The 13,784-nt window shown below is 40.9% G+C and overlaps 1 protein-coding gene across 4 annotated transcripts in view; it reads left to right on the top strand.

The window, feature by feature from the left end:
• The first annotated feature begins 477 nt into the window (after positions 1 to 477).
• LOC124596618 (uncharacterized protein CG7065-like) overlaps positions 478 to 13,784 on the top strand; it is a 75,542-nt gene continuing 62,235 nt past the window's right edge. For 2 of the 4 annotated variants that reach the window (XM_047135841.1, XM_047135843.1), the window contains exons 1-3: positions 531 to 605; positions 8,414 to 8,519; positions 8,741 to 8,902. In XM_047135841.1, the coding sequence (XP_046991797.1) occupies positions 8,792 to 8,902 (111 nt within the window). In that variant the 5' untranslated portion in view covers positions 531 to 605; positions 8,414 to 8,519; positions 8,741 to 8,791. Of the gene's footprint in view, positions 606 to 8,413; positions 8,520 to 8,740; positions 8,903 to 13,784 lie in introns of all 4 variants that reach the window. The other 2 variants (XM_047135842.1, XM_047135844.1) reach the window with 2 other exon arrangements.

Below are 13,784 nucleotides of genomic sequence, written 5' to 3' on the forward strand. Positions count from 1 at the left end.
CAAGCTTAGGATGGATATAATTTTATTGTTTTGTTTGCGTGTATTTATATATATGTAAGCCTAAATTGTCTTGTTTCCACTTTCAAATTAATTATTCGAAAATGTTAGCTTCTCATATTAAGAGATATCATTTGCAGTTCTCAATAGTTCGTAATTTTGCTTTAAGTATCTGCTCTAAGTTAGTAAGTTTTATTTATTTATTCTATTCATATGTATATTTCGTAGATAATTTTTGCGTGTGAGACTCTATGACGTGGAAAAACTCAAAAAATATATAAATGGAAATTAAGTAGAACATGTAATTTGTATTTTATTCGTCTCGTAACATACACTGTAACATAAACAACTGCAGGGAAAACAAAAACGTGACTACTGCTAAAGATATGTGGTTCACGTACAAGCGGAGTTCGTCTATGCTGTAATTCAATGGGAGCTGGATTATAAATTTCTTGGATGGACAAGATGCTAAGACCTTTGGTTTTTATCTTTCTGGGGATAGTCACAGTTGAAGAATCGATATTGTTGTTGGTGATAGTTGTTTAATCGGTGGTTGTAACTGTTTACAAAAAGTTAGTGTAGTTACGGAAGAAGGAATGTTTGACGAGGTAAGTTTCGTGCCTCTGAAAATTACAAAATATTTTGTGCAACGAGCACATAGTAGATGTTTGGTGATGTTTTCATTTTCGTTTTTTTTTCGAAGAGAAAAGCGCTTTACCGATTCGGATCGTCGTTATGCGTGTATGTGGCGGAATAATCTGTTCTTGTAGATACCTATCGACTTGATACATTTCGTCGTAGTTGCGAGCATTGTATCGCCTGTTTCGGGAAGTACAGTTGTGACGATATTACTTTATTTACAGAATGTACCAATGTGGTGCGAAATGTTAATGATATGTGCTATGCGGCTGGCGATGTGCGTGTCTTCGTTCCCCGATGATTGACACCTTAGCAACAACAACCGCTTATTGCGGTTTTTTATGTGTGTTTACAAATTTCTTCACAGTCTTAAGTGTTAAAGAAAATTTATGCTGTTTGATGCTAGGTAGACTCGTCTGATGATTTTATTGCGAATACTTCGTCTGCAATCTGCGTAATTTGTGTTTCTGTTTATCAACATCAGAGTAAATACTCTGTTCAATGTTGATAAACAGTAACGCCCATCACACAGTGTGGTAGTGTTTCAGACGGGTGCTGTTAAATATATGTGGAGTATTTGGAAAAACGGTACCATGTATGATGCTTACTTTCTGCCGCTGACACCGATGCAATAGAAAATATCGCGTTTCGCATATGGCATCGCTTCCTGTTTTTTGATCCACTCACGACATGGTGTCTTAATCTACTATATTCTATTTGAAAGTATTCATCTCCCCCTCTTTGTTAATGTGCATATAAAGTAGGCTACATTGAATTTTTGTAGTCTGTGGATCCCTCTGCGTTTCGCTTGTTATAATTGTTCACATTGTATGACATCTATTTTTTTTTTTTAAGAACTGAACAAGTTCGCCAAGTACTTGTAGCAGTTCCACCTGTTACAACATATAACATTTTTTGACCACTTGTAAAATTAATATATAACATGTTGAAATGAAAATTTAGTGTAACACAGTAGGCTGTTTATAGCTTATGTGACAGAATGACATATTGTATTTTCAAGTACTGTACTGTAATTGGTCAGCGCCTTTCGCCAAAAGATTTCATTGTTTAATAGTGGTGTGCTGTTTATTTTGAACCTATGATGGCATACAACTACACTTACATTGTTTTCATGTAAAGAAGATACATAACTATTACACTGACAGAAAACTTTCAGCTGATGCCAATCATAGCAGTAATTTTGACAGTGCCTGTTGAATACTGGAAGCTTATACACAGGTGATTTACATACATGGAATATGTGGCGTGTAATGACAATAGTGAATAAAAGTTATTTAATCATATTTCAGTTTGTTGATGTTGTTAATCTCTACTTTGTGTACAAACATGTCTAAAATTGATGACAGCCATCCTTTTTTTTATTTTATTTGAAATTTCAAGATCATTTAACACTATTTGAAATGAAATAACAATTTTTGCCTTTATGGGCAACACTTCATGATTCAACAATCTTGACTACATGTGCACAGTCATCCAAAGCTCAAACAGTGGTTGCAATCTTCTTGTCTCTATTAATTTTTGTCTTCATACCCTGTTTTTGTTTATTTACAATGTTGTTTTTCTGTGTTTTCCCAACAAACTGTGGAAATTAAAGAACTTACATGTAGCAGTATTTTACCAGCAACACTCTGAATGACTTTTCTAACTCAGTACAGCAACAGCTTCAAATGTATCGTTATTTAAATAAAGCTATCCCTCTGTAGCTAGATGTTATTTGTTGGAATAGCTTTTTGCATTCTCATTTGGTTCATGAATTCAAATTGGTCATTAGCATGTGTGAATGAATGTATATACAGGGTTTATTGTACTTTCACTGCATTTGCTATGACGTAAGGTTTCATAATATCAACTGTCGCTAAAAGCTCTTTCTTGTGGATAAGCATGTTTGTTTATTAGTGGCATGTGTTTCACCTGGCAAGATTTGGGCCCACTCTTAATCAGACAGCATTAGTTATTTAACATTACTGTGTACATTGTATATATGTTCATAGTGATGATGATGATTGATATAACATTGAATATATGGAATTTCGGAAATGGGCTAAAGTTACTTATTGGACATACCTCCCCCTGAAGTCTTGGTTGTGGTGACAGACTGACCTGTAGCAGAGCCCAAGGTTTAGGTCAATTGGAAAGGCATCAAAGAGAGATGTACAACAGTAGTGCAGAAGTAATCAGAAGTGGAGAAGTTGATTGAGAAATAATAGGATGAGGTTAGCAGCTGAGATGGAAAGAGAAAACATAAATAGACAGTAATGCGAAATACATCAGTATTGTTGACAATTTGACACATACTGGTTCACTGTCCAACAAAAGGAAAATAGCTTGCATGTACTGAGATGGAAGGTATGCCAATGATAGCAGGTGCTATCTCTTGAATGCATAGTGGTTTTGTATAGTCACAGATTGCTGGGCAGTTTGTTCCAGTGCTGTATGGCTGAAATCAAGAAAGAGATCACAAAAGACTTTGTTACCTCTGGGTACAACCAAGATGATCAGGGTGTCCCATGTGGTGTTGCAGTTATGGAATGAAGATAGGTATTTGCTGTATGGGTAGAGATACTGAGGACATCAGTGACTAACAAGTTGATGATGAAAACTGTGTGTGTGTGTGTACGCGTGCGGAGAGAAAGAGACCGGGGGGGGGGGGGGGGGTGCGGTGCTTATCCTTGGCTCAGCAACTCAGAGTGCAGGAACGACTGATGTGATAAAACAGCTGATTAGTATGGGTGTAGTTTATGCAACTGTCATGCTGTGTGGAATTATCACACAGTGTGCTCTGTTGAGCCATGACATTTGTGTAAAATTTTGGCTGGACTATGGCACTCTTTGTTGTGTGGTAGGTGGAAATTATCTAAATTTTTTATTGTTTGAGAGAGAGATTTCGTGGATGGTGTAGCAGTTCGTTCTTGGCAATGGCAGGAGAGCACCATCATTCCTGTGCTTAAATCTGGTAGAAACCTGCTTGGTGTCGATAGCTATTGGCCCATCATCCTCACCAACATTCTCCGTAAGCTGCTGGAATGTATGGTGTGTCGGCAGTTGGGTTGGGTCCTGGAGTCACATGGCCTACTGGCTAAATGTCAGGGTGGCTTCTTCCAGGGTTGCTCTACTACTGATAATCTTGTGTCCCTCGAGTCTGTCAAGAACAAACTTTTCCAGATGCCAGCACCTGGTTGCCATCTTTTTTTTTATTTACGAAAAGCGCATGACATGACCTGAGGCCCGCTCTCGATTTTTATCCACAGTTTCCTGTTGCTTCATACTTCCCTTGTCCAAGTTGGTGCCTCCCACAGTTCCCCCCCCATATCCAGGAGAATGGGGTCCCACAGGGCTCCATATTGAGTGTATCTCCATATCTGTGGCCATTAATGGTCTAGCATCTGCTGTAGGGCCTCGATGGCTGATGGTCACGTTGTCTTTGCCTATGTTCATGGACTCCTTCCCGGATGGCTGCAGTGTTTTCACTGCAGAGCTGGCGGCCATATCTCATGCTCAATATCCGCTCATGCCCAGGCGAGACATTTATCTTGTGTACTGACTCCTTTAGCAGCCTTGTCATTATTTGGTACTGACCATCCAGGAGTCGATCTATGCCCTGGAATGGTCCAGTGGTGTTTGCCTGGACCCCAGGTCATGTCGGAATCCCAGGCAACAAACTTGCCAACAGGCTATGCGGAAACCGCTTATGGAGATCGGCTTCTCTGAAACTAACCTGTGTTCTGTATAATGCCATGAGGTTTTGCGACTTTGGGAGACTTAATGGCTTAACCTCAGTACGCACAACAAGCTGCATGCCATTAAGGAAACTACGAATGTGGGGAAGACCTCCATGCGTGCCTCTCGCAGGGATTCTGTCAGCTCTGCATTGGCCATATGTGGCTGACGCATGGCTACCTACTCTGTCGCGAGGACCCACCTTGGTGTCGCTGTGGCTCACGAATGATGGTCATCTATCTCTTGCTGGACTGCCCACTTTTAACTGCTCTTTGGCAGTTTAACCTTCCCAGCACCCTACTTTCGGTGTTGGGCGACAGTGCCTCAACAGCAGCTTTAGTTCTACATTTTATTCATGAGGGTGAGTTTTATCATTTGTCCCTGTGTGTCCCCCACCCTAGTGCTTCGGGGTGGAGGTTTTAATGTGTTGCAGAGCTGCTGGTTTTTCCTTCTTATCCTTATGGTCAGTCAGCCTTGGTAACCTGCTTTCTTGTTTTAACCTCTTCTACCTGTTTCTTGTGTCTTTGTGGTTTTCTTGTCCCCTTTTGTCCATTTAAGTGTTCGTTGCCCCTCAGTCCTTGTTGTGGTTTTTCCTTTGATTCTGTTTTGTGGTGTAAGTATCATTGTCTTATTCTCACCCTTGTGGCATTGTTTCCTTTGGAGCAAAGGACAGATGACCTCGTAATTTGGTCCCTTCCCCCTTCTTTTAAACCAACCAACCAATCATGTTCTACAGAGTGTCAACATGTGGCCTTGGCATGCTCAGTCGCCAGATCTGTCTCCAGTCAAGCACATAATAGGCCGTCATTGGACGAGAACTCCATCGTCATCCACGTACAGCATTAACTGTCCCTATATGAACAGGCTAAATGCAATAGACATGGAACTCCATCCCACAAACTGACATCTGGCACCTGTACAACACAGTGCATGCACATTTGCATGCTTGCATTCAACATTCTGGCAATTACCACAGATTATTAATGTACCAGCACTTCACATTTGCAATGGCGTATCTTGCCGTTGAATTAACCTCTGAATTTTAAGGATGCAAATGCGCATGGGGTCAGTGGGAGTTGGTGGCATGCCCCCATACTGCTGAAGTGAGATTGTGAGGTTGTGTGTGGTGGTGTTAATAGAAATACGTATACAGTGAGAGTTGAACCATGGAAGGCTGAATTTATGTAAAGTTGTGTTCAGATTGGTGTGGTGATTTATATTGAAGCTACTATGGTGATGCAGGACGGCTACTCATAATGTCAGAGCAGGCAGGGGTTCAGAGTCTGGAGAAGAGTGCAGGGTGAAGTTCGTTGATTGTGAGACTGAGTAGCTAGGGAGATGTATGTATAACACACAATGAAATTGGACTCAGAATTGTAAAGAGAGTCTGTCCTTATTGTCGGTCAGAAGTTAATGAATTTGACTTTGGGATAATGAAATGGCTTTGTGAACTTACCAATGCCTGTTACTGTGTAATATTAGCCACTTCACAGGAAAAGTCTGGAAGGCGGAATTCCTCCAAAATGATTAAGAAGAATGTTTCAAGGAGGAGAGAAGCCTCGCACAATGTTACCTAGACAAATGTATTCCTGAAATTTCATTACCGTACATTAATTCTCTTTCCTTGTGGTAATTTTTATCCCTCAGTGTATATTAGTGTGTGGCATGTGATGTGGTTCATCAAGAGCTATAATACTCATTTTGTTAGTATGGAAGACTGTCTATAAATTCTCTCTGAAGGAGGAATATTAATTGCAGGTCTACATTTGTGTCATGATAATCCAACTTTCGGTGGTTTAGGTATATTTTGTGTCATGACTTTCATTGTCGCGACAATAAATCTGTAGCTGCAAGATTGTCTCATTTCTCTTCATGGATTTGACAGCAGACAACTGTTCGTCCGTCTGGTCCTGCAGCTTTTTTTTGGTTTTAGAACACACAGTGCTACTCCAGATTTTGTTTTTGTTTTGGACTGTTAGGTAATTTTTGGGAGCTTTGTTTCTTCCTCTTCTTTGTTTGCTTTTGTTCTGTGATGCTATCCCTTCTTTTATACAGATGTGCTAAATATTCTTTTTCAATTTTGGCTGCTTTCATTTGGTTAGCATCAGATTTTCATGTTTGTCTTTTATTATCTGTGATTTTTATCGGCAGTTTGTGTTGCAGTAATTCAGTCTGTTGGTTTATTACTTCATTTCGTAGCTATTTTTCTAAACAAACAGGCTGTTGCATTGAGTTACATGTGTCTTTCACCTATTGTTCCTTGGTTTCTTTTTTTATTTATTTTTTTCAGGGGGGGTTACTCTATTTAGTCTACCTTAATTATCTGTTATGTTCATCCATATGTGAGCAATTCGGATAACTGCTTTGTTGGAGCGTAAAGACTCCTTTCATTGCCACAAATGAAATAGCTCTGCATATCATCTGAGTGGGTTCTAGTATGGCAGTTGAGCATAGGGTAGACAAGGTGTGCAACAGCAATATTTCTGAAACTTCCTGGCAGATTAAAACACTCCACTGCAGAGTGAAAATCTCATTCTGGAAACATCCCTCAAGCTGTGGCTAAGCCATGTCTCCGCAGTATCCTTTCTTTCACGAGTGCTAGTTCTCCAGGTTCGCATTAGAGCTTCTGTAAAGTTTGGAAGGTAGGAGACGAGATACTGGCAGAAGTAAAGCTGTGAGTATGGGGTGTGAGTCGTGCTTGGGTAGCTCAATGGTAGAGCACTTGCCGCGAAAGGCAAAGGTCCCGAATTCGAGTCTCGGCCTGGCACACAGTTTTACTCTGCCAGGAAGTTTCATATCAGCGCACACTCCGCAGCAGAGTGAAAATCTCATTCTGGAAGCAATATTTCTATTTTCACCAGAGGCTGGATGTCTATTGCATGGAACATACCATCAAAGAGGTCATACTGACGTAACGTATTTTGTGTGCCATCATCTCAGTGATGTATTGTGGTTACCTTGATTTGGAGAAACCCGCCACTCTCAAATTTATCTGTCAGGCTCTGCAACAAATTGATGTTGTCTGATCTTGCTGACATTTATTGAAAGATGGGAATACTAGGTAGATATGTTTCAATGCAGCGACTCATAATTCAAAACTAGACAGTAGTTGGGTGAGCAGCTTTACTATTCAGAGGAACCTCTTCGCTATGTAGTACAGCTTTTATGTATATCCCTTTTCTCTCTCCTTGTGCTACAGAGATTGTCTGAGTCTTGAAATGCTGTCATTGGTTGCTTGCGGCAAAAGAAGTTTGTCTCAGCGTATGTATGACAGTATACATTGGAACAAGCTAAGTGAGTACGAGTGCCCTATTGGACAGTGTTGGAACACCCTGCACTAGGTATTTAGACAAAGACTACAAAAAGACTTTAATGAATTTGCTACTGAAAATTTTCAAGCAAATGAAGAAAAAGCACCAACTAAATTTATCAGTAACTTCAAGATACTACTGATTTGAAGTAAAATGGTTAAACTGAAATGGAAGTTTTTGTCACTTGACTTACTGTTTCCTGCAATGAACTTTGACAACCTTCATGACTGCCGAGTTATAGTTATGAACCCATGAAGCATCTACAGTATGGCATTATTACTGTTTAGCGTAGAAAATAAAAAAAAATATGGATACAGATTATAGAATTCATTGCTATGGTTTATTCCTTATGTAGTATACGCTAAATGACATGACTAATCACATTGCAAATTTGTGTTCTTTCTCTACAGTTTATTACTGTGCTGCTGTTATTTTACATGATACTTAATATGTTGATTATGTGTTATTCAGTTAATTGTGTGTCAGTGAATATATTGATTACTGTGAGCTGTATTTTGTTGCCTTTTGCATTGTTAAATAAGAATATGTTCAGCTTTTATGGAAGTCACTGATCTCTCAAGTAGAGTCTGTGTCAGTTGATAAAACCATATGAAGTTTAAACTTGATGACAATCAAAAGAATCAGAATTTATACGCGAGATTGAATTACAATTGACAACTTTTCTTTATATTTGTGGATGTAATCTACACGAACTGTGTGCTACAAAGAACGAATAAATTCTGTTTATGGAGTGAAATACAGAGTTTGAGGAATTACATGAAGACATTGGAGGAGCAGAAGATGCCTCAGAACTTTACTCTCATCACAAAAGTGGTAAGTTTTAGATGCTGTGTGTTTGGTTGTACATCCCTTTTTATAAATGAATATGATTGTTACAACGTGACAAGTTTAGTAATAGTTATTTGTGTGTGTGCGTGCGTGCGTGCGTGCGTGTTTAATAGAGAGAGAGAGATTATACCCTAAGTGGAACATTATTTGTACATACTTCTAATTTACTATTTCCAGAGTAGTATAACTACTACATTTTTTTCCAGTGTAACCAAGAAACTCCAGAATCTCATTAATTTGGACTGGCACCATATAACATGGAAGGTTATGCACGTATCAACCAGTCACATGAAGATTTTGATGATTTAAATATAGAAAGAAGATTTTCTGTTGGTGGCCGGCAGTTGGACATACATGAAAAAGAACGGGTATGGGGGACAAAAGAGATTTTTGTTATACTGTCCAGACTCAAATTCATGTTTGCATATAACTTTTGGAATTCGAACAGGTTTATCTTCTCTTACAGCATGGTACAAATAGCTTAAGCACTACTCTAATGTGGCAGTCTTTGTACATGCAAAATTTCTTGGGTAACCTTTTCCATCATCACACCTATAGAGCATGCCACACAGCTATCCAGTATATAACTTTGATATTTGTTCCTGACATGGAACACAGACACAGCTCGTGGATACCAGGCAATATTTTCTTCCCAGATGGTCCTTCCAATTAGGACAACTGTCTCCGATTGTCACTTTATTTTCATTAATGATGTTCTGTACTTGTTACATACTGTTAAAGCAGAATAAAACCTTATCAGTAACAGCAAGTATTTCCCTTCGCTAGTTAGTGTCATTTCTTCCAAGTACATATTTAGTGTGTTGAACAAGAGAGATATCACTAATAATCGGTTGGATGATTATGGAAGAGAGCAATGTAAGTGGAACAGGTACAACAGGAGAAAATGAGTTAGAGAGTTATTGAGAGGGATAATGAAAGTACCTCAGTCACTGTAGATGGCATCATGTTCTGAAGAAATGAGGAATGCTGTTGCATAGGTAATAAAATGTTGATGTCATCAGAAATTTTAATTTACTAATTTCATGTTAAAATAGAAAAGATAAAATTTCTTATCAAACCCAGAGTGACTTGCCCAGGAATGCTGGAGTCTTATCAGTGAAAAGTATGTTGTTATGTTTAGTAAAATGTTTTTGTTTAGCAGAACTGCTTTCAATTTTATTTTCAAATCTAATGATGGAAACTCCAGGTTGCAATATCAACAGTATTAGAAAAGGATAGATTACTACTCACCGTAAAAATGATCCATTGAGTTGCAGACAGGCACAATGAAAAAACTGACGCATTATAGCATTTGACCAAAGCCATCTTCAGCAGTTAAAACACACGCACACACACACACACATTCACACAAGCAAGCACATCTCACACGCAAATGACTTTTGCCACTGACCAAACAGCTCCAACCGGAACGCATCTGTCATGTGGGAATAGAAATCTGGAGTGGGGTAGGAAAGGTGGAGGGATGACAGAGTGTGGGTGGGGGGAGAATGGTACTGTCTGGCGGAGTGTGCAGGGGCTAGAGACTACAAGGTGCAGTGTCTGGAGGTGGGATGTAGGGGAAAAAATGGGGAGTGGAAAAGGAGGAGAACAGAAAAGGAGAGGAGCAGGGAAGTGGAAAGGATAGGCAGCTACATCGGCAGAGGATGGCTCATGAAGAGGGTGAGAGAATGTGAAAAGGGAAGAGGTGATAGGATGAAGGGATGGAAACTGTCGCGTGGAGGGTGGGGGGAAAGTAGGTTACTGTAGGCTGAGATCGGGATGATTTTGCGAGTGGAGAATGAGTTTTAAGGATAACTCCCATCTGCTTAGTTCAGAAAATCTGGTGGTAGAGGGGAGGATCCATTGACCTGGGGTTGTGCAGCAGACATTGAAATCAAGTGTATTATTTTCAGTGTCATGTTGTGCCATGGGGTGATCTGTTTTGCTCTTGGCCACAGTCTTGTGTTGGCTGTTCATTCTTGTGGACAGCTGGTTGGTAGTCATACCAATATAAACAGCTGTGCAATGCTTGCAGCATAGTTGGCTTACAACATGGCCGGTTTCACAGGTGGCCCAGCCTCTGATGGGGTAAGATAAGCCTATTACAGGACTGTAGTAGTAAGTGCTGGGTGGGTGCATTGGGTAGGTCTTACACCTAGGTCTTCCACAGGGATATGATCCCTGTGGCAAGGGGTTGGGATTGGGTGGGGCATAGGGATGGACAAGAAGGTTGCGGAGGTTGAGTTTGCTACAGAACACCACTTCAGGATAGGTGAGAAGGATCTTGGTTAGGATGTACTTCATTTCAGGGAATGATGAAAGATGTTCAGTTGTTTCAGTCGGAGGTGGTATTGGTTGATGAAGAGGGACACTCTTTTGTAGCTGGCTCTCGGGGTTGATGGGATTATTGTGATGTTTGGGGAAATGGCGTGGGAAATTTTTTTGATGACCAGGTCCAAGGAAGAGTGCATGTTTGTGAAGACCTTGATGAGAGCTTCAGCATACTGGGAAAGGGAGTTCTTGTCACCGCAGATATGCCATCCCCAGGTGGCAAGTCTGCATGAGAGGGGTGGAAGGGATGGCAGCGGTCCAAATGTAGTTACTGTTGGTGGTTATAGATGTCCATAAACAGGTTGGCATAGGAGTGTGCCATGCAGGTGACCATGACTGTGCTACAGATTTTTTTGTATACCTTCCCTTCAGAGGAGAGTAGTTGTGTGTTAGGATAAATTTATTAAGGTTTTTGAGGAATGGGGTGGGTTTCGAATGCGAAGAACATTGGGAAAGGTAGTGTTCATTTGTGGCAAGACCATGGGCATGAGGGATGTTGGTACGTAGGAAAGTGGCATCAGCAGTGAGCAGTAGGGAATCAGGAGGTAAAGGGATGGGGTTGGTGGAGAGGTGATGAACGGAGTGGTTGCTATCTTAGACATTGGGGGCTCAATTACGGGCAATTGATTGGAGGTGTTACAGAAGTTGGGTGTCATAGGGGTGAGGAGGGAAATGGATTCAGGGGAGAGGTTCTAGAAGGACGTAAGGCTTTAATCAGGGATTAGAGGTTACGTAGAACTTCTGGGGTGGGTTCACTGTGACAAAGTTTATAGGTGGACGAGTCAGATAGTTGGTAGTCACTGCGACTCATTACGACAGTGGTGGAGCCTTTGTCTGCAGGGAAGATGATTAGCTCAGGATCTGTTTTGAGACTTTATGCCTGTCCTTTCCTCTACTGAAAGGTTGGTATTCTTAGGATGGGACCTGAGGAAGGATGGTGCTGCCAAGTTGGAGGTAAGGAATTCCTGGGAGATGACCTAGACGTAACTAGGTGTGTGTGTGTGTGTGTGTGTGTGTGTGTGTGTGTTGGGGGGGGGGGGGGGTCAGTGGATTCACTTTGGTTGGAGGGACTGGTATCAAAGAATTGTTCCCTTAGCAGGGATTGGAAGAAGAGTAGTAGGTATTTGACATGTTCAGCTTGGTTAAATATGTGTGTAGGCTGAAGGTGAGGCCTTTGGATAAAACTGAAACTACTGTGGGGTTGAGGATTTGATGAAAAGGTTAACAACAGTGTTCCAGGATTGTTTAGGCTTTGGATTTGGAGTGTTGGGAGGGAGTTTTGTAGGGATTTGGATAGTGGTGCCCCAGGGCAGCAGCTGAATGTCAGCAAGTGGGAAAACTTATGGAGGTAATGTTGGAATGCTCTTCCGGATGCTGGAGAGCAAGAGATTCAGTTTCATAGAATGCTGTGTGTGTGTGTGTGTGTCAGGTGTACTTGCTTCTCTGTGTTTGTGTGTGTGTGTGTGTGTGTGTGTGTGTGTGTGTGTGTGGCGTGCGCGCAACTTTTTTTTTTTTTTAAAAAGGCTTTGGCCAAAAGCTATAATGTGTAACAGTCCTTCCGTTGTGCCAGTCTGCAAAACTGCTACCTTTCAGTAAAGAAAAGGACACTTGATGTGTCATCTTTACAGTGAGTAGCAATCTAATCCTTTTCCTAATATCATGTTCAAAACTCTACTCACTTTTCTTCTGCCCTCCCCATTCCCTCGCTTCTTCCTCTGCCCTCTAGCCCCACCTCTCCCTCTGCGCTCTTGGCCCGCCCCTCCCTCTATGCTCTTGGCCCACCTCTCCCGCTACACTCGTGGCCACCCCTCCCTCTACGCTCTTGGCCTGCCTCTCCTGCTATGTTCCTGTTCAGCTTCTTGCTCTTGACTGATCCCACGTCCTCCACCCACCTTCTTGCCCCATGCTCCTCACCCGTCCCTTCCTCTCTCTCTCTCTCTCTCTCTCTCTCTCTCTCTCTCTCTCTCTGCTCTCTTCTTCCTCCCCCCTCCCCCTCTGCCCTCTTGCATCACCCCTCAATGTCCTACCCCTCCATATCTAAATTACTATTGCTTAAATGTTCATGGTGCACTGTCTAAGTTGCAGGTTGCCTATCTAAGAACTATCAGGGCCAATAAAAATTTACTTTTAAATATCTCACATACTTGTTTTGGTAAAGGTTTAACATATTAAGACAAACAATTAGAGGCTTTGCAAATGTCATGAGGCAGTGTAATACGTGGCACACCAGTTACCCTGACTATATTCACTCAGTATTTGAAGATGGGACCATTTAGCAACTTCCAAGAAACTTTAAACATAATTTGAAATATTTTCTAAGCGTTTTTTGCTTACATGCTTAACGTCAAATATTTAACACATTAACTCATGGGCCATTCCATGCTAAGTGGTCTAATTTCAAAAAACTTCCCCCATGACCATCACGGATTTTGCAACAGGAAAAATGGGAAGAAATTGGGCAGATTCAGCCTACAGAAAAGTCAAAACATCCTTTGGTGAAATTAAAAGCAAGGGTTTCAATGTTAAGAGTGCAGGAGGAATTCCATTGTTAAGTGTAGAGGAGAGGGAGCAGGTTGATGGAAAAAGTGCAGTGTAATTGCGCTGTACATTAGGGCGAGGAGCTGTCTGGTGATGTGAGGAAGAAGTAGTACAAGTTGGTTTGGCAGACATAGGGGATATATTATTACTGCCTGACTTTCAAAGACCTTTGAAAGACTTGTAGTCAAATAAGGCAGATGATATAGATAGCATTCTTTCAGAATTTTTAAAATGCCAACTAAAGTATTTAAATTAGTGTGTAGAATCTGAGAGACAAATGGCATGAGAATTTCAGAAGAATATCATCCACAGAATCCTGAAGATAGTAAGGGTAGAGAAGTTCAAGTATTATCACACACAAAGCCTAACAACTCACGTGTC

This window comes from Schistocerca americana, chromosome 2 (genome assembly GCF_021461395.2).
Source record: "Schistocerca americana isolate TAMUIC-IGC-003095 chromosome 2, iqSchAmer2.1, whole genome shotgun sequence".
Lineage (NCBI taxonomy): Eukaryota > Metazoa > Arthropoda > Insecta > Orthoptera > Acrididae > Schistocerca > Schistocerca americana.